At 48.8% G+C, this 16,887-nt stretch overlaps 1 protein-coding gene across 1 annotated transcript; it reads left to right on the top strand.

Annotated features, from left to right (window-relative positions):
• Positions 1-15,797: 15,797 nt before the first annotated feature.
• LOC124656885 (heavy metal-associated isoprenylated plant protein 47-like) lies at positions 15,798-16,193 on the top strand. The gene has a single exon (XM_047195544.1). It carries the CDS (start codon positions 15,798-15,800, stop codon positions 16,191-16,193), a length of 396 nt encoding a protein of 131 aa, XP_047051500.1.
• The last annotated feature ends 694 nt before the right edge of the window (positions 16,194-16,887 follow it).

The raw sequence follows: 16,887 nt of genomic DNA, 5'->3' as shown, positions 1-16,887 counted from the left end.
TGGATGCAACTAACACGGACTAACGCTGTTTTCAGTGAAGCTGATTACAGTGTCTCGTTTTTGTGCGGAAATCCAACTTTCGGGAAAAACCTCGGGATTTTGACGAAAGGGCCTATTTTCCCGGAATGCGACGGAGCCAGAAGGACAAGTAAGGTGGAGGCCCGAGGGCCCCACACCATAGGGCGGCGCGGCCCAGGGGGGCCCGCGCGGCCCTGTTGTGTGGCCCCATCGGCCGGCCTCCGACGCCCTCCTTCGGACTACTTATTCGCCTCGACCTAAAAACGCACGGGAGAGAAGTCGAAGTCGCCAGAAACCCTCCAGAACGCCGCCACATCGCGAAACTCCGTCTCGGGAGCCAGAAGTCTCCGTTCGGGCACTCCTCCGGGACGGGGGTGGAGGAGATCATCACCGCCATCACCGCCAACGCCTCTCCATCAACCAGCCATGCTTCCCCCATCCATGTGTGAGTAATTCCCCCGCTGTAGGCCGAAGGGGATGGTAGGGATTGGATGAGATTGGTCATGTAATAGCATAAGATTGTTAGGGCATAGTGCCTAGTATCCGTAGATGTTACTTTTATGATATTGTTGCAACTTGTTATGCTTAATGCTTGTCACTAGGGCCCGAGTGCCATGACCTCGAGATCTGAACATGTTATTGATTCATGAAGATATTCGTTGTTTATGATCTTACACGCAAGTTGTATACACATGTCGCTGTCCGGAACCAATAGCCCCGAAGTGACGAAATCGGGACAAGCTGGAGGGAATGGTAGCGATGTGAGGATCACATGTGTTCATGGAGTGTTAATGCTTTGCTCCGGTACTCTATTAAAAGGAGTACCTTAATATCCGATAGTTTCCCTTGAGGCCCGGCTGCCACCGGCTGGTAGGACAAAAGATGTTGTGCAAGTTTCTCATTGCGAGCACGTACGACTATAATTGGAACACATGCCTATTGATTGATTAGTACTTGGATACCGTTTTATTATTATCCGCAAATGCCACTGCTATGATTGTTACATGAGTTTCTCTCATCCATGCAACGCCCGTCATCCGTCCCCGTGCCTACGGTATTTTAATCATGCTTGTTTACTAAAATCACTACTGCTGTCTTTGTTACTCTGCTCGCTGTTATTTTACTACTCCTACTTGCTATAAAGCTGTTACCTCTTGATAAACTCTTGCGAGCAAGTCTATTTCCAGGTGCAGCTGAATTGACAACTCCGCTGTTAAGGCTTTCAAGTGTTCTTTGTCTCCCCTCGTGTCGAATCAATAAATTGGGTTTTACTTCCCTCGCAGACTGTTGCGATCCCCTATACTTGTGGGTCATCAGGGCGTCGGAGGCCGGCCGAGGGGGCCACACCATAGGGCCGCGTGGGCCCCCCTAGGCCGCGCCGCCTTATGGTGTGGGGCCCTCGGGCCTCCACTTGATTTGTCCTTCTGGCTCCGTCAGTATTCTGGGAAAATAGAGCCTTCTGTCAAAATCCCGAGGTTTTTCCTGAAAGTTGGATTTACGCACAAAAACGAGACACCGAACAGTTCTCGCTGAAAACAGCGTTAGTCCGTGTTAGTTGCATCCAAAATACACAAATTAGAGGCAAAACAATAGCAAAAGTGTTCGGGAAAGTAGATACGTTTTGGACGTATCAGTACCACATTACACATACTTGTTGTGCAGACTCCCTGGACCCAAGGGCCCAATCACAGTGAAAGGTAGTTTCGCGCTAGCTAATAAGTGAGACAAGGATTTTCATCGACTGTCAGAAACTTTCGGGATGCAAGCAGAGTATATGGCGTCAAGGCTAACAATTGATTATGACGTATTGCCTGATGCAGGGAGGCCGCTAAAAGAGCCAACCTTCGACACATCCAAAAATTCCAAGGAGGTGCAGATTCACCCGACAGATCCCAAGAAAATGACAGCCATCGCAACAAACATGGACCTCGCATAAGAAAGCGCGCTCGTCGAGTTCCTCCGTGAGTGCTGGGAAATCTTCGCATGGTGTCCAGCTGACATGCCAGGAGTACCCAGGTGACAAGGGATTAACTTGTCAATGCCTACGGATTGTAGACTAGGGTTTAGTTGGAAGTAGAGGGCAAGTAGATCTCGAGGGTTTCAGCCGAAAAGTACTCAACGATTAACAAACTAGGGTTATGTTGACAATGGATTCGATCCTCTCTTTGTCCCTCGACTCCCCCTTATATAGGAGGCGGAGCCGAGGATACCGTGTTACACAAGATTACAGATTCCGGGAGACTCTTTGAGTTCAACCCATAAAGTTACAAGTCTCTATATTTCCTAATACAACTCTAACTTTCCTGAATACTAACTGGGCTTCCGAACTTCATATTCTTCGACTTGTGGGCCTTCAGTAAACCCCGGGTACCATATTTGGCAGGCCCATTGGGGATGCCTATGTCACCAGGGAACTTGCTGAGCACCCCCTAAACTTAGATCCAATGGCTAGACCAATCGAACAACCTTTGCGGAGTTTTTCGGAACCCAACCGCAAAGCTATGCTATCAGAAATCAATCAGCTCAGAGAAGCTGGTTTTATCAAAGAGTTACATACAGAGGCCACGTGGGTAGCTAACCCAGTGCTGGTCCCGAAGAAAAACACAAAGGTCCTTCGCATGTGCGTCTACTTCACGTGTCTCAATAAACAATGTCCAAAGGATCACTTCCCCCTCCCAAAGATCGATCAAATCATCGATTCCACGGCAGGTTGTGAACGTCTTTCCTTCTTGGACGCATATTCTGGTTATAATCAGATCAGACTGAAAGAAGAAGATGAAGTCAAAACAGCTTTCATAACACCTTATGGCGTGTTCTGTTATAGAACAATGCCCTTCAGGTTAAAAAACGCGGGAGCAACATACCAGCGGATGATGCAGAAGTGCCTTGCCACACAGATTGGCAAGAACGTTCAAGTATACATTGATGATGTTGTCATAACAACAAAGAAGGGGTTAACCTTGATCGAGGATCTCAAGGAAACTTTCGACAATCTCGACAAGTTTTGCCTCAAGCTGAACCCGACGAAATGTTCTTTCGGCGTCCCTGCGGGAGAACTCCTCGGGTTTCTTGTGTCAGCAAGAGGAATTGAGGCCAACCCGGAGAAAATCCAAGCCATCGTAATGATGCGGAAGCCAACAAAGCTAAAAGAGATACAACATCTTACTGGGCGAGTCGCAACTTTAAGCAGATTCATCGCCAGGCTGGGAGAAAAGGCGTTGCCGTTCTACGCCTTGATCTAGCAGGGAGAAAAGTTCGAGTGGAACGAAGAAGCCGACAGGGCTTTTGAGGACCTGAAGCGCACAATCTCGACACCACCAATACTGGTGGCACCCAAGGAAAAAGGAACCTCTCCTGTTATATATCGCAGCCACGCCTCAAGTGGTTAGCATAGTACTTGTGGTCGAAAGAGAATAAGAAGGCAAACTCCATGGAGTCCAGCGGCCGGTATACTTTATCAGTGAAGTTTTATCGCCTTCGAAACAGCGATACCCGCAGTACCAGAAGTTGGCATATGGAGTGTTCACAACCGCAAGAAAATTACGACACTATTTTCGGCGCATCCGATAATAGTGGTCAATGAGGCGTCTTTATCCAATATATTAAACAATCCGGAGGCTACGAGACGTGTCTCCCTTTGGGGAATAGAGCTTTCCCCTCGGGACATCACATATGAAAAAAGAAAATCAATAAAGTCGCGGATCTTACCAGACTTCATCGTAGAGTGGATGGAGCTGCAAAACACGGGACCCCCAGATTTTTCGAAAACCTGGACCATGAACTTCGACGGTCCAAGAGGCTAGAAGGAGCTGGAGCAGGCGTAATACTAGTATCACCGCAAGGCGACAAGCTGAAATACGTGCTGCGGATGACGTTTCCAAACGCATCCAATAATGAGGCCGAGTACGAAGCACTAATACATGGGACGAAGATGGCGAAAGCTTGCGGAGCAACCCGGTTAAAGATCTTCAGTGATTCACAGCTGGTGGCTCAACAGGTGATGAATCAGTGTGACGCAGTTAATGATAGCATGATTGCATACAAGGAAGTATACAATGAGCTCGAGAAGCTTTTCGACGGGTATGAAGTAAATCATATCAGCAGACTCAGCAATGATGAGGCCAAAAAAGAAAGAGAAGCTTCAGAAAGTCTTGGGGGCTCCGGAACGTACAGAAGCAAGCGTCTTAGGAGTCAAGGAAACACACGAGGTAATGGTGATACAAGTTCCTTGGATGCAGGTTTACGTAGCATACATCTTAAGGAAAGAAATACCCGAGGACCCGGTAGAAGCCAGGCGAGTTATTCGACGATCGAAAGCCTTTACTGTGGTCAAGGGAGAGCTGTATAAAGGAAGTATTTCGGGACTACTACAGAGATGTGTTACACCCGAAGAAGGGAGGCTTATTTTGAAAGATGTGCACAAGGGGGTGTGCGGACATCATGGAAGCAGTCGAGCAATAGCGGCCAAGGTTTCCAGAGCAGGATTTTACTGGTTAACAGCAATAGAAGATGCAAAGGACATAGTGCGCACCTGCGATGCGTGCCAAAGGTTTTCTGCAAAACCTCACTCTCAGGCAGCAGAACTGATGCCAATACCACTGTCATGGCCTTTCGCTCAATGGGGACTTGATATGGTGGGAAAATTGCACAAGGCATGGCCAGGAGGATACGAGTATATGCTCGTAGCTGTCGATAAGTTTACTAAGTGGATTGAGGCAAAACCGATAAACTCGCCAAATGCAGCATCAGCGGTCAAGTTCATCAAAAGTATCGTTTTTCGATTTGGAGTTCCTCATAGCATCGTCACGGACAATGGCATCAATTTCACCTCCAAGGAATTCAAGGCATATTGCGCAGAGGTAGGCATCAAACTACACTTTGAATCAGTTGCGCACCCTCAGACCAATTGTCAAGTCGAAAAAGCGAATGGCATCATCTGCAATGGCATCAAGAAACGTCTGCTAACACCACCGGAAAAATCTCGACATACCTGGCCAGAGGAATTGCCTAGCGTGCTATGGAGTATACGGACAACGCCCAATACAGTGACACAAGAAACTCCGTTTTCCTAGTCCATGGAGCCGAGGCAGTAATCCCGATAGAAATAGAACGAAGAAACTTGACCCCAAGAGTAGCAGAATATGACGAAGAAACTAGAAGAAAGGCATTGGAGGACGACGTCGATGCACTCGACGAAGCTCGAGACGAGGTGATGTCACGAGTCACCAAGTACCAGCAAGACCTGAAAAATTATCATAGTCGACGTTTGCGACCAAGATCCTTCCAAGTTGGCGACCTGGTCCTTCGGCTCACGCAAGATAGTCATGAAAAATTCGAGTCCCCATTGCTAGGCCCATACATAGTTACCGAAGTAATCGAAGGAGGAGCGTACAGGATAAAAGACAAGAAGACGGGAATTTCCGAGCCAAATCCCTGGAACGTAGTGCAGCTCAGACATTTTTACGCTTAAGCCGAAATATAGTCCTATATGTAAACATACAATGTACTGAAAAGCCCGCGAGTTTTCAGACGCACTCTTTTCCTTTCAGGGCACCGAGTGGGGCTGGAAGGTTTTTAATGAGGCGGGCTCGCGGTGCTACAATATGGTAAAGATATTGATGTTTGACAGGCACGGGGGCTTGCAACCCGCAAAATCAATATATATACACAAATCTTCGCAATATACAATCTACAAGATATTTGCCTTGGTTCAAAACACCTCGCAAACCAATAAAGATAAAAAAACACTGGCCACCGAATAAAGCTCGGGGGCTAGAGGAAAGAAAAAACATATAAGTTGTTTTACAATATACATAGTGCTTACAATACACAGGTTTCCCCTGACAAGAAAATTTTCGACGAAAGAAGCAGACTTTCAGTCATGTTCTATCAGGTCATCTATGTTCACTCTTTCATCGTCAGCAGTGGCACCCATGTGATCAGCATAATTACCCTTCACGAAGAATTCAGCATCCAACCGAAGTAAATCATCCCTCATTTTCTCGTCCACGTGGGTTACAACATCGTTGATTTTGTCAATATTCCTCCTCCGTCTCTTTAGTTTGGCATGGCAAATTTCAATGATTTTTGTCATATCTAACTTTGGGTAGCAGATTTGCAACATGATCATAGAAAACCTGGCTCCAGCAGTCAATTGAGCCTTCACAAACTCATGGATTCGAGGAGCATCCCTGAATTTATTCATCAAGTCAGGAAGGGTCTTCGGCTGGGAGTTTCGAGGAAACATGGTGTTGTAAACCAGGGCCAGCGTCCTTGTGCAGAAAACAAGATAATCACGGACTTGACCTGCGCGGTCTTGAAATTTGATGATTCATCGGGTACAATCAGGCGTAGCCCTAAAGTTAGAGCCATGGTCCAGAGCAAGTTTGATAAGTACATTTGATCTGGCATCAACTCGTTGGTCTTCGGCAGCAGCATCTAGAAAAGAACCTACTCAACGGAAGTATAATAGTGAGAGATGGATAACAAGTCAATAAAGTAGAGAAGTTCAAACTTATGAAGCATACCCGCCATATCCAGGCTAGCGTTAGTCATCAACTCAAGCATATAATCTTCTCGGGAAGTAGCTTGCGCAGCTTCAGTGACTGCAGCCTCTTTTAAAGCTAAGGCTTCATGGGCCTGCTGAAGAGCATTTTTTTTTCCCTCTTAGACGATTTTCTCGATTGTTCCATTATCACAAGTGCTTGTTTCTTCATCGACTGGAGTTGTTGTCGAAGTTCGTTCAAACCTTGTACTGGACCAGCACTCGAAGAATCTTCAACAAAATCATCAACGGAAGTTTTCCTCGAGTAGGAGGAAGCGGGCAAAGCATCCGAGGAACGAGGTACCGCGGTATAGTTGTCAAAAATCAACTGGAGAGAAAATTCCGACATCAATCACTTTGCAAAATAGCATTCCATTAATCATTCGGATATTTACACGTTCATTACAAGAATTGGTTCCTATTGAACCAATGGCAGGCTGCCGCAAGATAGTACTAAGGCGACAGCAACAAAAGAAGCGGAAAAAAGAAAAAACAAAGACATGATGGTCTACTTGACCTCCGGCTTGGCAGAACTGGAAGGAGTAGCTGGCTTGTATCCGAGGAAGGAGAGGATCTTCTTCGAATGCGGCTTGGCAGCCTTGATCAAAATTTGCCGCCTCTCCTTGTTGATCTTCTTCATATCACCATCTTTCGCCCAGTCGACACTTTGTTGGCTCTCGACAACCAAAACTATGGTGCCTTCGACGCCAATCTTCAGGTTTTCCTGTCGGAAAGCTAGCCCAAGATCTTCTTCGGGAGTATAGCACTTCGCAAGCTCATAGAAGGGCTCCGGCGCACTTTTCTTCGGGAAGAAGTAGGGAAAAAGGCGCGTGAAGGCAGTTCGCGCATCAGCAATACTGCGGCGCGCCAGGTCCCCATGAATCTCAAGGAGAGAAAGGGCGTCGAGAAGACGATCCCCTTCAGGCCTTTCAAGTTCAAAGTCTTGAACCATTTTTCCTGCTGAAACGAATTTTGGGTTATCAACAATACAGGGAGAAATAATCTTGGAAGGGATCCGAGAAAAGGGATTAATTAACTTACTGACAAAGCGCAGATTCTGCGACTCCAGGCGGCCAATGACATCTTCTTCGTGAGCAATTTGTTGAGTTATATTCTCGCTTAAGGCGGTTTCCGCTTGATGGAGTCTCTTCCGAAGATCTCCAACAGAGGCATCGTTTTGTTCGGCCTTCTCGCGAGCTTTCTCACTTTGTTCAAGTTTGATGGCGAAGTCATCGGTTCGCTTATTAGCTTTGGCGAGAGCCTCTGGAGGAAGGGAACATGGTAGAAGTGTTAAAGATATACAACAAGATAGATCATTGTGTGCAAGATAAAGAAAATAGAATGGTGTACCTTTCAAATTTTCGACAGTATCTCGATACCCAATAAATTGAGTACCGAGGCTGATGAAGTGCTTCATAAGAGGCTGTAGGAAAAAAAACAAGAGAAAAGTTCAAAACAGGGAAACTTGACAAGGAATCAAAAATAGCAGCAAAGAGTAATTACATCATCCAGAGGAGGTGTCGCTGAACTCTCGGCTAAAAAGCCTAGTTCCTCGCCAAGTTCAATCCTCGCCCTCTTTGGCGAGGGGGCTCGGGCCTGCCGACAGGAGTCGACTTTTCTAGGTCCTGCTGAGGAGGCGAGGTTTCCTCCGCCGCGCGACGAGTTTCTGAAAGAACCAAAGTTTGTGACGTGCTCGTGGGAGCAGTCACATTGGCAACAAGTTCTTCTTCTTCTTCGTCACTACCCACAAAAGATAGTATGAGAAAATGCACAAGTAGTATGCAAAGAAAAGGAAAAAAGGCAGGGTAGCTTACGAGCTAACGAGGGCCTCCTCGTAAGGATTGAAGGCTTCCTCCTCCTCAGGAGAAGTTTCTTTGGCAGGTGATCCGCCGGCTTTGGAGGTGCCAGAGTCTTCGACATCACCCCTCTTCCTTTTGCTCCGGAGGGAAACAGTGGAAGGGAGAGAATGCGCTAACTCGGAAGCCTCTGATTCAGTCTCTCTCTCAGAGGAACCCGCGGATTTGTGAGATCCAACGATTTCACTCTCAGGGCAAGAAGTATTGTGTGCATCGTCGGCAACGATGGCTCGATCATCGACCTCCCCACCTTCAGGTAAGGGAGGCAAAGAAGAGGTGACTTGGTGGTTCTGCAAAAGGAAAAACAATAACAAGAGACAGTTGAGGACTGAAGTCAATAGCAAAATAACAAGATAGCAGTCGAAGTTTGAATCAAAGTCGAGAAAGCAGGGTAAGCGATATAGGAATCAAAAAACTCGAGAGGTAGCTTACTTACTGTATGGTTCCACACGACAGGAGGTTGGCACTGAATCTTTTTTGCTTAATGACGAAACACGCCGAACAAGCTTCTCCAAATCCTTCACAGAGAGATCTTTGGATAGGCGGTCGACATCTTTCTCGCTAGCATAAAGCCACATAGGGTTTTTGCGAGCTTGTAGAGGCTGCACCTTAATCCTAAGAAAATAGGCGGTGATTTGGATACCCGACAATTCTTTGCCTCGGGTATTCTGCAGCTCATGGATACGCTTCATCAGCGCCTCTGTCGCCGTTTTCTCTTCTTCGGTGGCCTCTGCATCCCAGGATCGGCGGCGAAGGATTTTTGCGCTACCATCAAAGGGGGCGATGTTGTATTCCAGCGAGTCGGAGCACTCCTCGCGGACGTATAGCCATCTTTTGCGCCACCCTTGGACGGAGTCGGGGAATTTGACGCCGAAATACTCGACGTCTGGGCGGACACAGATAACAACACCACCTATGTTGTAGGAAATGTTGTGGGAGCCGTTGCGGCGAAGGCAGAAAATGCGTTTCCACAGGGCCCAATTTGGTTGGGTCCCGAGAAAGCACTCGCAGAGGGTGATAAAGATAGAAATATGGAGGATGGAATTGGGAGTCAGCTGGTGCAGCTGCAACCCATACACAAAGAGTAATCCACGAAGAAATTCATGGATAGGAGCGGAGAGACCGCAGATGAGGTGGTCAACGAAGCTAACCCGATATTGGATGGGAGGCGTCGGAAAGCTTTCCTCGCTGGGGAAGATCAGCGCCTCCTTCTTCTTCATCAGGCCAAGTTTCTTCATCAGGTTCGCGTCTTGATTTGAGATCTTAGATCTCTCCCACTCGGACACTTCCAGATATTGTGTCACCATGCTTCCTTCGGGGGTGGTGTACCTCGTGAGCCTTGCCTGCGGTGGCATCAACAATGGCGCTGGAGAGATTGAGGATGTGGATGAGCGCAGGAGCTTTTTGGTTGCAGTGGAGGTTTTTGACAGAGAGGGGATATGTGCGCGGCGCAGTGAAGGGGATTTCTGAGGAAGAAGAAGACTATTTAAGCCACCCCAGTGAAGCGCCGCGCCATTGGATGATGAGAGAATTGTTTTGATGAGTTACACGTGTGTCCAGGGGTAAAAAAGTATTTTCACTTGGAAGTAACTAAACAGGTGCCACAATGCGCGTGCCAAAAAAAGCGGAGGACGTGTGTCCCCCACTTGCGTAACGTGTCAAAAACCGCAGACTTTTGGCCCCACATGTCAGTGACAGGACAGGACTCGCGTTTTCCCGATACAATGATCATGGGCATCGTCAACACTGATGTCACTCTAAAGAAAAACTTCGACAAGGAGATCTCAAGTATTTCAAGAAAGAAAAGGCGAGAGCCTATGATCAAATACAAGTTTTTGTTCATATGCTCGGGGGCTACTCTTATCAGAAGTATTGTTTATACTTCTGATAAGAGGATAACGTGGATGATAAAATATAGAATTGGTCAACAATAAAGCAAGTTGAGCCTACAGCCAAGTATAAATACTCGACTGTAGCCTCGGGGCTACTCCCATCGAGAGCGCTGGTCGTGCACCCGATAAAGATGAGAGAATTGGAAGAGATGATAATATAGAGACAAAGGTGTTAAAAAGGTGAGCCTACAACCAAGTACAAGCACTTGGCTGTAGCCTCGGGGGCTACTCCCATCGGGAACGCTATTCGCGTGGCCGATGAAATTCAAGAAGTCATGGAGCGCATATTCCGAGTTGTAAAATAACTCTTCATATACTCCCATCGGGAGGACAAGATAAAAATATACAAGTCATCCGGTGACTCGAATAAATGTGCTATTCCAGCAGCCGAAAAAGGCACTCGACAATATATTCTTAGAGTGCCTCAGTCGAAAATTAATCTCTGAATGCCGCAATACTTTGCGAAGGTAAGTCCCCAGGATCCGTCCTGCGCGGCGTGGCACCGCCTCTGACGGTGTTTTGCTACTTTTTCCGTATCAATAGATACGAGGAAAAATCCTAACTAACGCGTTAGGTACCCGATAAAACATGACTGGAATTCGGCATCTGGTAAGACCTTAAGCGGCACATGTCGAATTACGCCAGTATCCCGAGATCATGTCTAGGGACGTGATCTTGAAGTAGGTTTTTGCGGATTGCCACAAGAGCAGTTAACTGGTACCTGATTCGTCAGATGAACCAGCCCCAACTACCTTTATCCCTGTACAACGTACAATTGCTTTATAAAAGGTTATTTATTTGACTCGAAGGAATCATATGATAATTGTAAAAGGTGGAGATTTTCCTTAATTCTTCGATTCAAGCAAAATCTCGGGGGCTACTGACATAGGCATCCCCAATGGGCCTGCCGAAGATGGTACCCGGGGTTTATGGAAGGCCCACGACCCGAAGTTTATGAAGCCCGAAAGCCCAGTTATGAAATAGTTTGGAAATATAGAGTTGTATTAGGAATATTGACATGTAAACTATTACGAGACGAACTCAAAGAGTCTTCCGGACTTTGTAACTTGTATACCACGAAACCCTCGGCTCCGCCTCCTATATAAGGTGGAGTCGAGGGACAAAGAGAGGATCGTTTTCGTTGTCAACACAACCATAGTTTTCTAGCAGTCGAATACTTTTCCGGCTGAACCCTCGAGATCTACTTGCTCTCTACTTCCAACTAAACCCTAGTCTACAATCTGTAGGCATTGACAAGTCGATACCTTATCACCGGTGCCGGCAGATACATGAACGTGAAGGGTGCCGAGGGAGATGCCGACGCAGCTCGCGCCGCCATCACATCTTTGCCGATACGCTCGTGGTACATCTCGTGCCATGTCCGCGCCAACGGGTCCATCTTCTCCATGTCGGCCATCAAGATTTTGGATTCTTGAGACATCTTGGCCAACGATAGCTGCGTCGCTTCGTTGGTGGCCTTCATGGCAGTGGCGTGAGCTTCCATCTTCGCCGCCTCCACCTTCTCCCTCTCCAACGCGACCTTCATGTCTTGCTTGTCAAGGATTGCCTTCCACACGACGGCGGCCCTATCCGACACTTCCTTGTTCTCAAACGAGAATGAGTTGAGCATCTTCTCGAGGGAGGCATCCATGGCTGCGAATAACGGTGCCACATTCCTCTCGGCCTTGGCCTTCTTGTTGCCAATGGGGCGCCCGGTTGAGGCGCCAGCTGGATCGACCGACCCAGCTTCCCTGTCCTTCAATAGAGTGTGGAGGAGGTCGTCCCATTTCTTGCAACCTTGTAACTTGTTGTAGCAATGCATGAAGGGGAAGTCTTTGTCCTCGTGTTGGTGCTTGTACATTTCGAGGGCTTGGAGCATCTAACAATACATGATGCAAAACAAGATATGGAACAAGTTGAATAATCAAATAGATATGTAACAAGATGGATCATCAAATAAGATAGGCGTAGATCATACCCAATCCACCATCGTCTTGCCGCTCTCCTTTCGTGCCTTGATCTTCTCATAGTAGCCATGGAACTTGCTACACGCCCCCTTGACCAAGTTCCAACGGTGAGAGAGGGCACCCTCGTTCCGGTTCATCTCCATGTTGGCGTACTCACCATAGTTCTTCTTCTCGTTGAAGCAATCGAGGATGCGCTTGTAGTACTTGCCTTCGGTTTAGTTTGTGCCGGTGATGGGGCAAAAGCTCACTTGCTTCCATGCCTCGATGAGACATTCATCCTCCAAAGACCTCCACCTCGGACCACGAGTGTCGGTGGAACGCCTGCATGTCGTCGTCGTGGTCACGCCGGTGTCGGCGTCGATCAGCTCCTCCTGGACCTCCTCCTCACCTTCGTCCTCCTCGGCCTCTTCTTCATAGTCATCGACGGGGGGTTCCTAGGCATGGCCGCCTATGATGCCGGTGAGGATCTCCTCCCCGACGGCAATCTACACATCAAGTTACCTACTTTCAGTCGGCGCCGGTGTCTACGATGCACATAAAACATAAAAAGTAAGGAAACGCACCTCCTCCTCGCCCATGGACACGCTGGACGCGCTGTCGAACACCTACTGGGTGTGTCTTCCGTCGTCGGGGAAGAGGTCGAGGGGAAGGCCGGGGCCGTCTGTCACATGACCCTCGGTGCGACGCAGGTCAGGCGACAAGTTCAGGTCGGGGAAGCGAAAGGCGCCGCTGCCCCTCGCCGCTGAATCCGGCGAGAACGTTGTGTTGTTATCGACGGTCATGTTGTTGTCCCCGTACTCGGGGGAGTAGCGGGCGCGGCCATCCATCTGCGACAGCCGCATCTGCGAGATCGACGGCCCGTCCGCGTTGTACCCCGCGTAGTAACCCGGCGACGACGGTGAGCTCGAGATGGTGTTGAGGCCGCCGCCCAAGCTGAGGCACGCTTCCTTGTTGCCGCCGCTTTCGCTGCGTCGATGGCGGCGATGCGGCGCCTTCTGCGGTTGGTCGTGATCAAGGAGCGGCATTCCTTCTCCTTGTCCCACTCCTCCTGCGACATGGTTGCCGGCTTCTCCTTCGGTGCGCCGGTGCGCGTCTTCGGCGGCGCCTTCGTCGGTGGCTTTGCTGCCTTCGCTGGAGCCTTTCTCTTCCGTGCCATGGCGCGGTGGCAAGGGTTTTTTCAGGTTGGACGTTGGAAGGGAGATGGAGCGGCAAGGCGGAAGAAATGAGGGGCGGAGGGGACGTGGTTTTGGGGAAGATGATGTATATTTTGAGGATTTGTGGCTGACAAGCGGCTCCCACGCCCAAAATTTTCAGTCTCGCGAGGTGCCGGCGCGCCCGATTCGCGTCCTTGGCGAAGGGGCCGACACGGGGTTGCCATCGATTCTATTGGGCTCGAAAATTAGCCGACACCATTTGGAGCGCGCTGGTGCGAGCCCATTTTCGCTCTCGACCCCCAAATCGCTATCGGGACCGCTATCGAGGGTGCCGGTGGAGATGCTCTTATAGGGCAACTGGTTCAAGGAGGCTATGACCCTTAATAGAAAACTGACTAAGCGTATTATATACTGACGTTAAGATACAAAAATGCATGCACCGAATCAGTTTTCAAAACAAATGCAGCTCGGTGCTCATTTCTTTTTGTTTGCTGGAACATTCTGCGTTAACTGAATGGTTGGCAACAGTACCCCAATTTGAATATTCTACGGTGCAAAGTTTGTCATTTCCCCTATGTTTGAATGCATAGAATCCTCTATGGGATTGAATTGAACTTTCAATTTCCAAATCTGAGATGGAAATGAATTGGCTCTGAAATTAAATTCAGCTGTTTGGATGTGCTTGAAATTTTATGTTGAAATCGAAGGGTGATTCTAATTCCAAATCCAGTTTGGATGTATAAACTCAGGAATTTGGTGTTTTGTTGAATTAGAATGTATATATAAAAAAACTCATCCCCATCTCCCAGCTCCGGCCGGCACTTGCTGGCGAGGCGGCCTGGATTCCCCTCCCCAACACGGGAATCGCCGGGATCCGCCCTCCCTGAGCCAAGCGGTTCTGCCTACCAGGAGCCAACGCCGAGCGCCTTCGTCGCGCCTCCGTTGTCCAGTCTTCGCGGCAATGGCGCCGCCGTCACCCTCCCGTCGCCATCTGCCTCCGCTCGCGGCCATGGGAATAGCTCACGCCCTCTGCCTCCGCAGATGCGCACGAGCAGGAGCTCCCGCGGGGAGAGATCGGTGAGCGGGGCCTTGTCGTCGGCGGCCACGCCGGGAGAGGGGTAGCCAGGGGAGGCGGCGCAGAGGGGACGAATGGGGGAAGCGAGGAAATGGAGAAGAGGAGGGAACCGAACCTGCGCGCCGCCGTCGGGGCTCCGCCGCTCCGGTCGCTCGCGTCGGGAGGGAGGCGGCGACAGGCGAGTCTCACCCGCTCTGCTCACGGTACGAAGAGGCCGCTCAAGATTCCATAGGTTTCCGAGGGTCTGACCTCGGAAAGTTTCGGGAGAAGTTTACACGGGCCGGACGGATGCGTGGAATTTGCCCTCAGTTTCTAGGCTCTGATTCTAAGGCCTAACCAAATGGTGGAAACAGGCCTCAAATTCTAGATTGACTGATTCCGAGCCCAATTCAACGCAACCAAACACAGCATTAGTAATCTAGACGTCAAATGGGTGTTTTGAACCATAAACCCGTAACCACGCTCCAGCTGAAATATCTTCTTTTTTGCTTTATTGATCACTATCAGTCTGCAGTCACCAGTAGCCCGACCGTCAGTGTATGCAGAATACTTCCTTCATCCCACTAAGATTGTCTCAAATTTGCCTAGATTTAGATGTATGTAGACACTAAATTTCATCTAGATATATTTTAATTTTGACAAACCTGAGACAAGTTCTACGAGGCGGAGAGAGTAGTACTGTACTAATGGCAGTATGTGCATGTTGATTTGTGGTTCGCAGGATGGACATGAATGTAGAGGTGAGCTAATTCAGTTGAGCAGCAAATGTCGTCCATTAACGTTGAACGCGACAGTTTCGTCTCTTCAGCTTAACAGCAGGGTATCGTATCAAGAAGAATTCTACATGTGTCTTAACAATCGAAGACTCCAAGGCGATTGCTCGATCACTAAGTTGGGCACTGACTACTCGCACTCACTCTGGCGCATGTAGTAACCTGTAGTGTACCCTGAACACGCTTTCCTTCTTGCCCAGTCGTGCCTTCAGCTGACTGACAGACCAGAATCAAGTCATAAACAAAGCAAATTCCCAACTTTACGAATTAAAATCCTGGTCTCCTGCCTTTGAACCTTCTGATCGCATCCTAACTACTCCCTGGAACGGCTTTTGATCTCGCAATCAGGTGTGGCAGCTTCGGAGCACGCGCATACATAATTACATACTGAGTGACCGGCAAGGTAGCAACCCTATATATATGGACCTCAGGTTCTCTGCTCCCTCCACGGCAAACTTGCTATTCTCACCTGCTGCATTAGCCTGAAACTTGATTCCAACCAAATTAAGCAAGTCGCGATGAAGCAAAACATCGTGATCAAGGTGGAGATGACGTGCGACAAGTGCCGATCCAAGGCAATGGCGCTGGTGGCGGCGACGGTGGGGGTGGACTCGGTGGCGCTGGCCGGGGACGACAAGGACCAGGTGGTGGTGGTCGGTGACGGAGTCGATTCCGTCAAGCTCACCAACCTGCTGCGCAAGAAGGTCGGCCACGCCCAGCTCGTGCAGGTCGGTGAGGTCAAGAAGGAGGAGGAGAAGAAGAAACCCGCCGAAGCCGCCGCCGCCGTCGTCGAGTACGCTTACCCATGGCACTACTACAAGTACCCTTCGCACTCAGTGCCAGTCTACGAGCACCCCGCCGGCACATATAGTTACCAGCAGTGCTACTCCCGGGCGGACACCTTCTGGATGTAGTCACAGTATTCAGCATTCTTGAGGACTCTTATTTTTCTTCGCTCCGGGTTAAATTAGCTTTACTAGGATTTCAAATGCCAAAGGTGGGATCTGTAGCTCAAAAGTTCTAATCAGGTGATTTTTTGGGCAAAGTTAGAAGAAGGAATATCATGAAAGCTGGGTTGGTGGACTGGTTAAAGGAGGTTCGTGTCTCCGTGATGCTGAGGAATCTGCTTAGCCTTCCGAGCTCTGCAGCAGTGGTATGCATGTGGGACGGCAGCACAGGGGAAGTTCATAGTCCTACCTCTCAGAGTGAAACCCAAGATCTAGTCTTAACTGGTTGTGCCTTGCAATGATCTTCTTGTAGGCATTGTTTTGAGAGTGGGACTATTTTCAGGGTGAAAACCTAGACCTTTGGTGCGACGAAGGCGCTGGTGCACGGTTCCCTTCTTGGAGACGTCGCGTTTGGAGAGTCTGTACTTCAGGTGTTATCACGGTGGTGGTTGTATTGATGTTGTAGGCTTAGAAGGCTGTAGCGGGACTTTTCTTTCTTAGTTTTCTTTACTCTTTTTTGGTTGTGTGCATCCTGTACTGCCATTAGGGTGGGGCGTTGTTGCAAAGGATGGGTATAATTAGTATCTTTTGATATTAATATATTTCCTTTATCTAAAAAAAAAGGTCATGTGCCACTTAATTGAGTAGTGCTACAAGCAGT

Source organism: Lolium rigidum, chromosome 5 (genome assembly GCF_022539505.1).
Source record: "Lolium rigidum isolate FL_2022 chromosome 5, APGP_CSIRO_Lrig_0.1, whole genome shotgun sequence".
NCBI classification, from domain to species: domain Eukaryota; kingdom Viridiplantae; phylum Streptophyta; class Magnoliopsida; order Poales; family Poaceae; genus Lolium; species Lolium rigidum.
The sequence above is the reverse complement of the archived record's forward strand: the minus strand, read 5'-3'. Positions and strand labels throughout refer to the sequence as shown.

Excerpts from the sequence above, each read along its gene's own strand:
- LOC124656885 (XM_047195544.1), top strand. The coding sequence starts at position 15,798 with ATGAAGCAAAACATCGTGATCAAGGTGGAGATGACGTGCGACAAGTGC.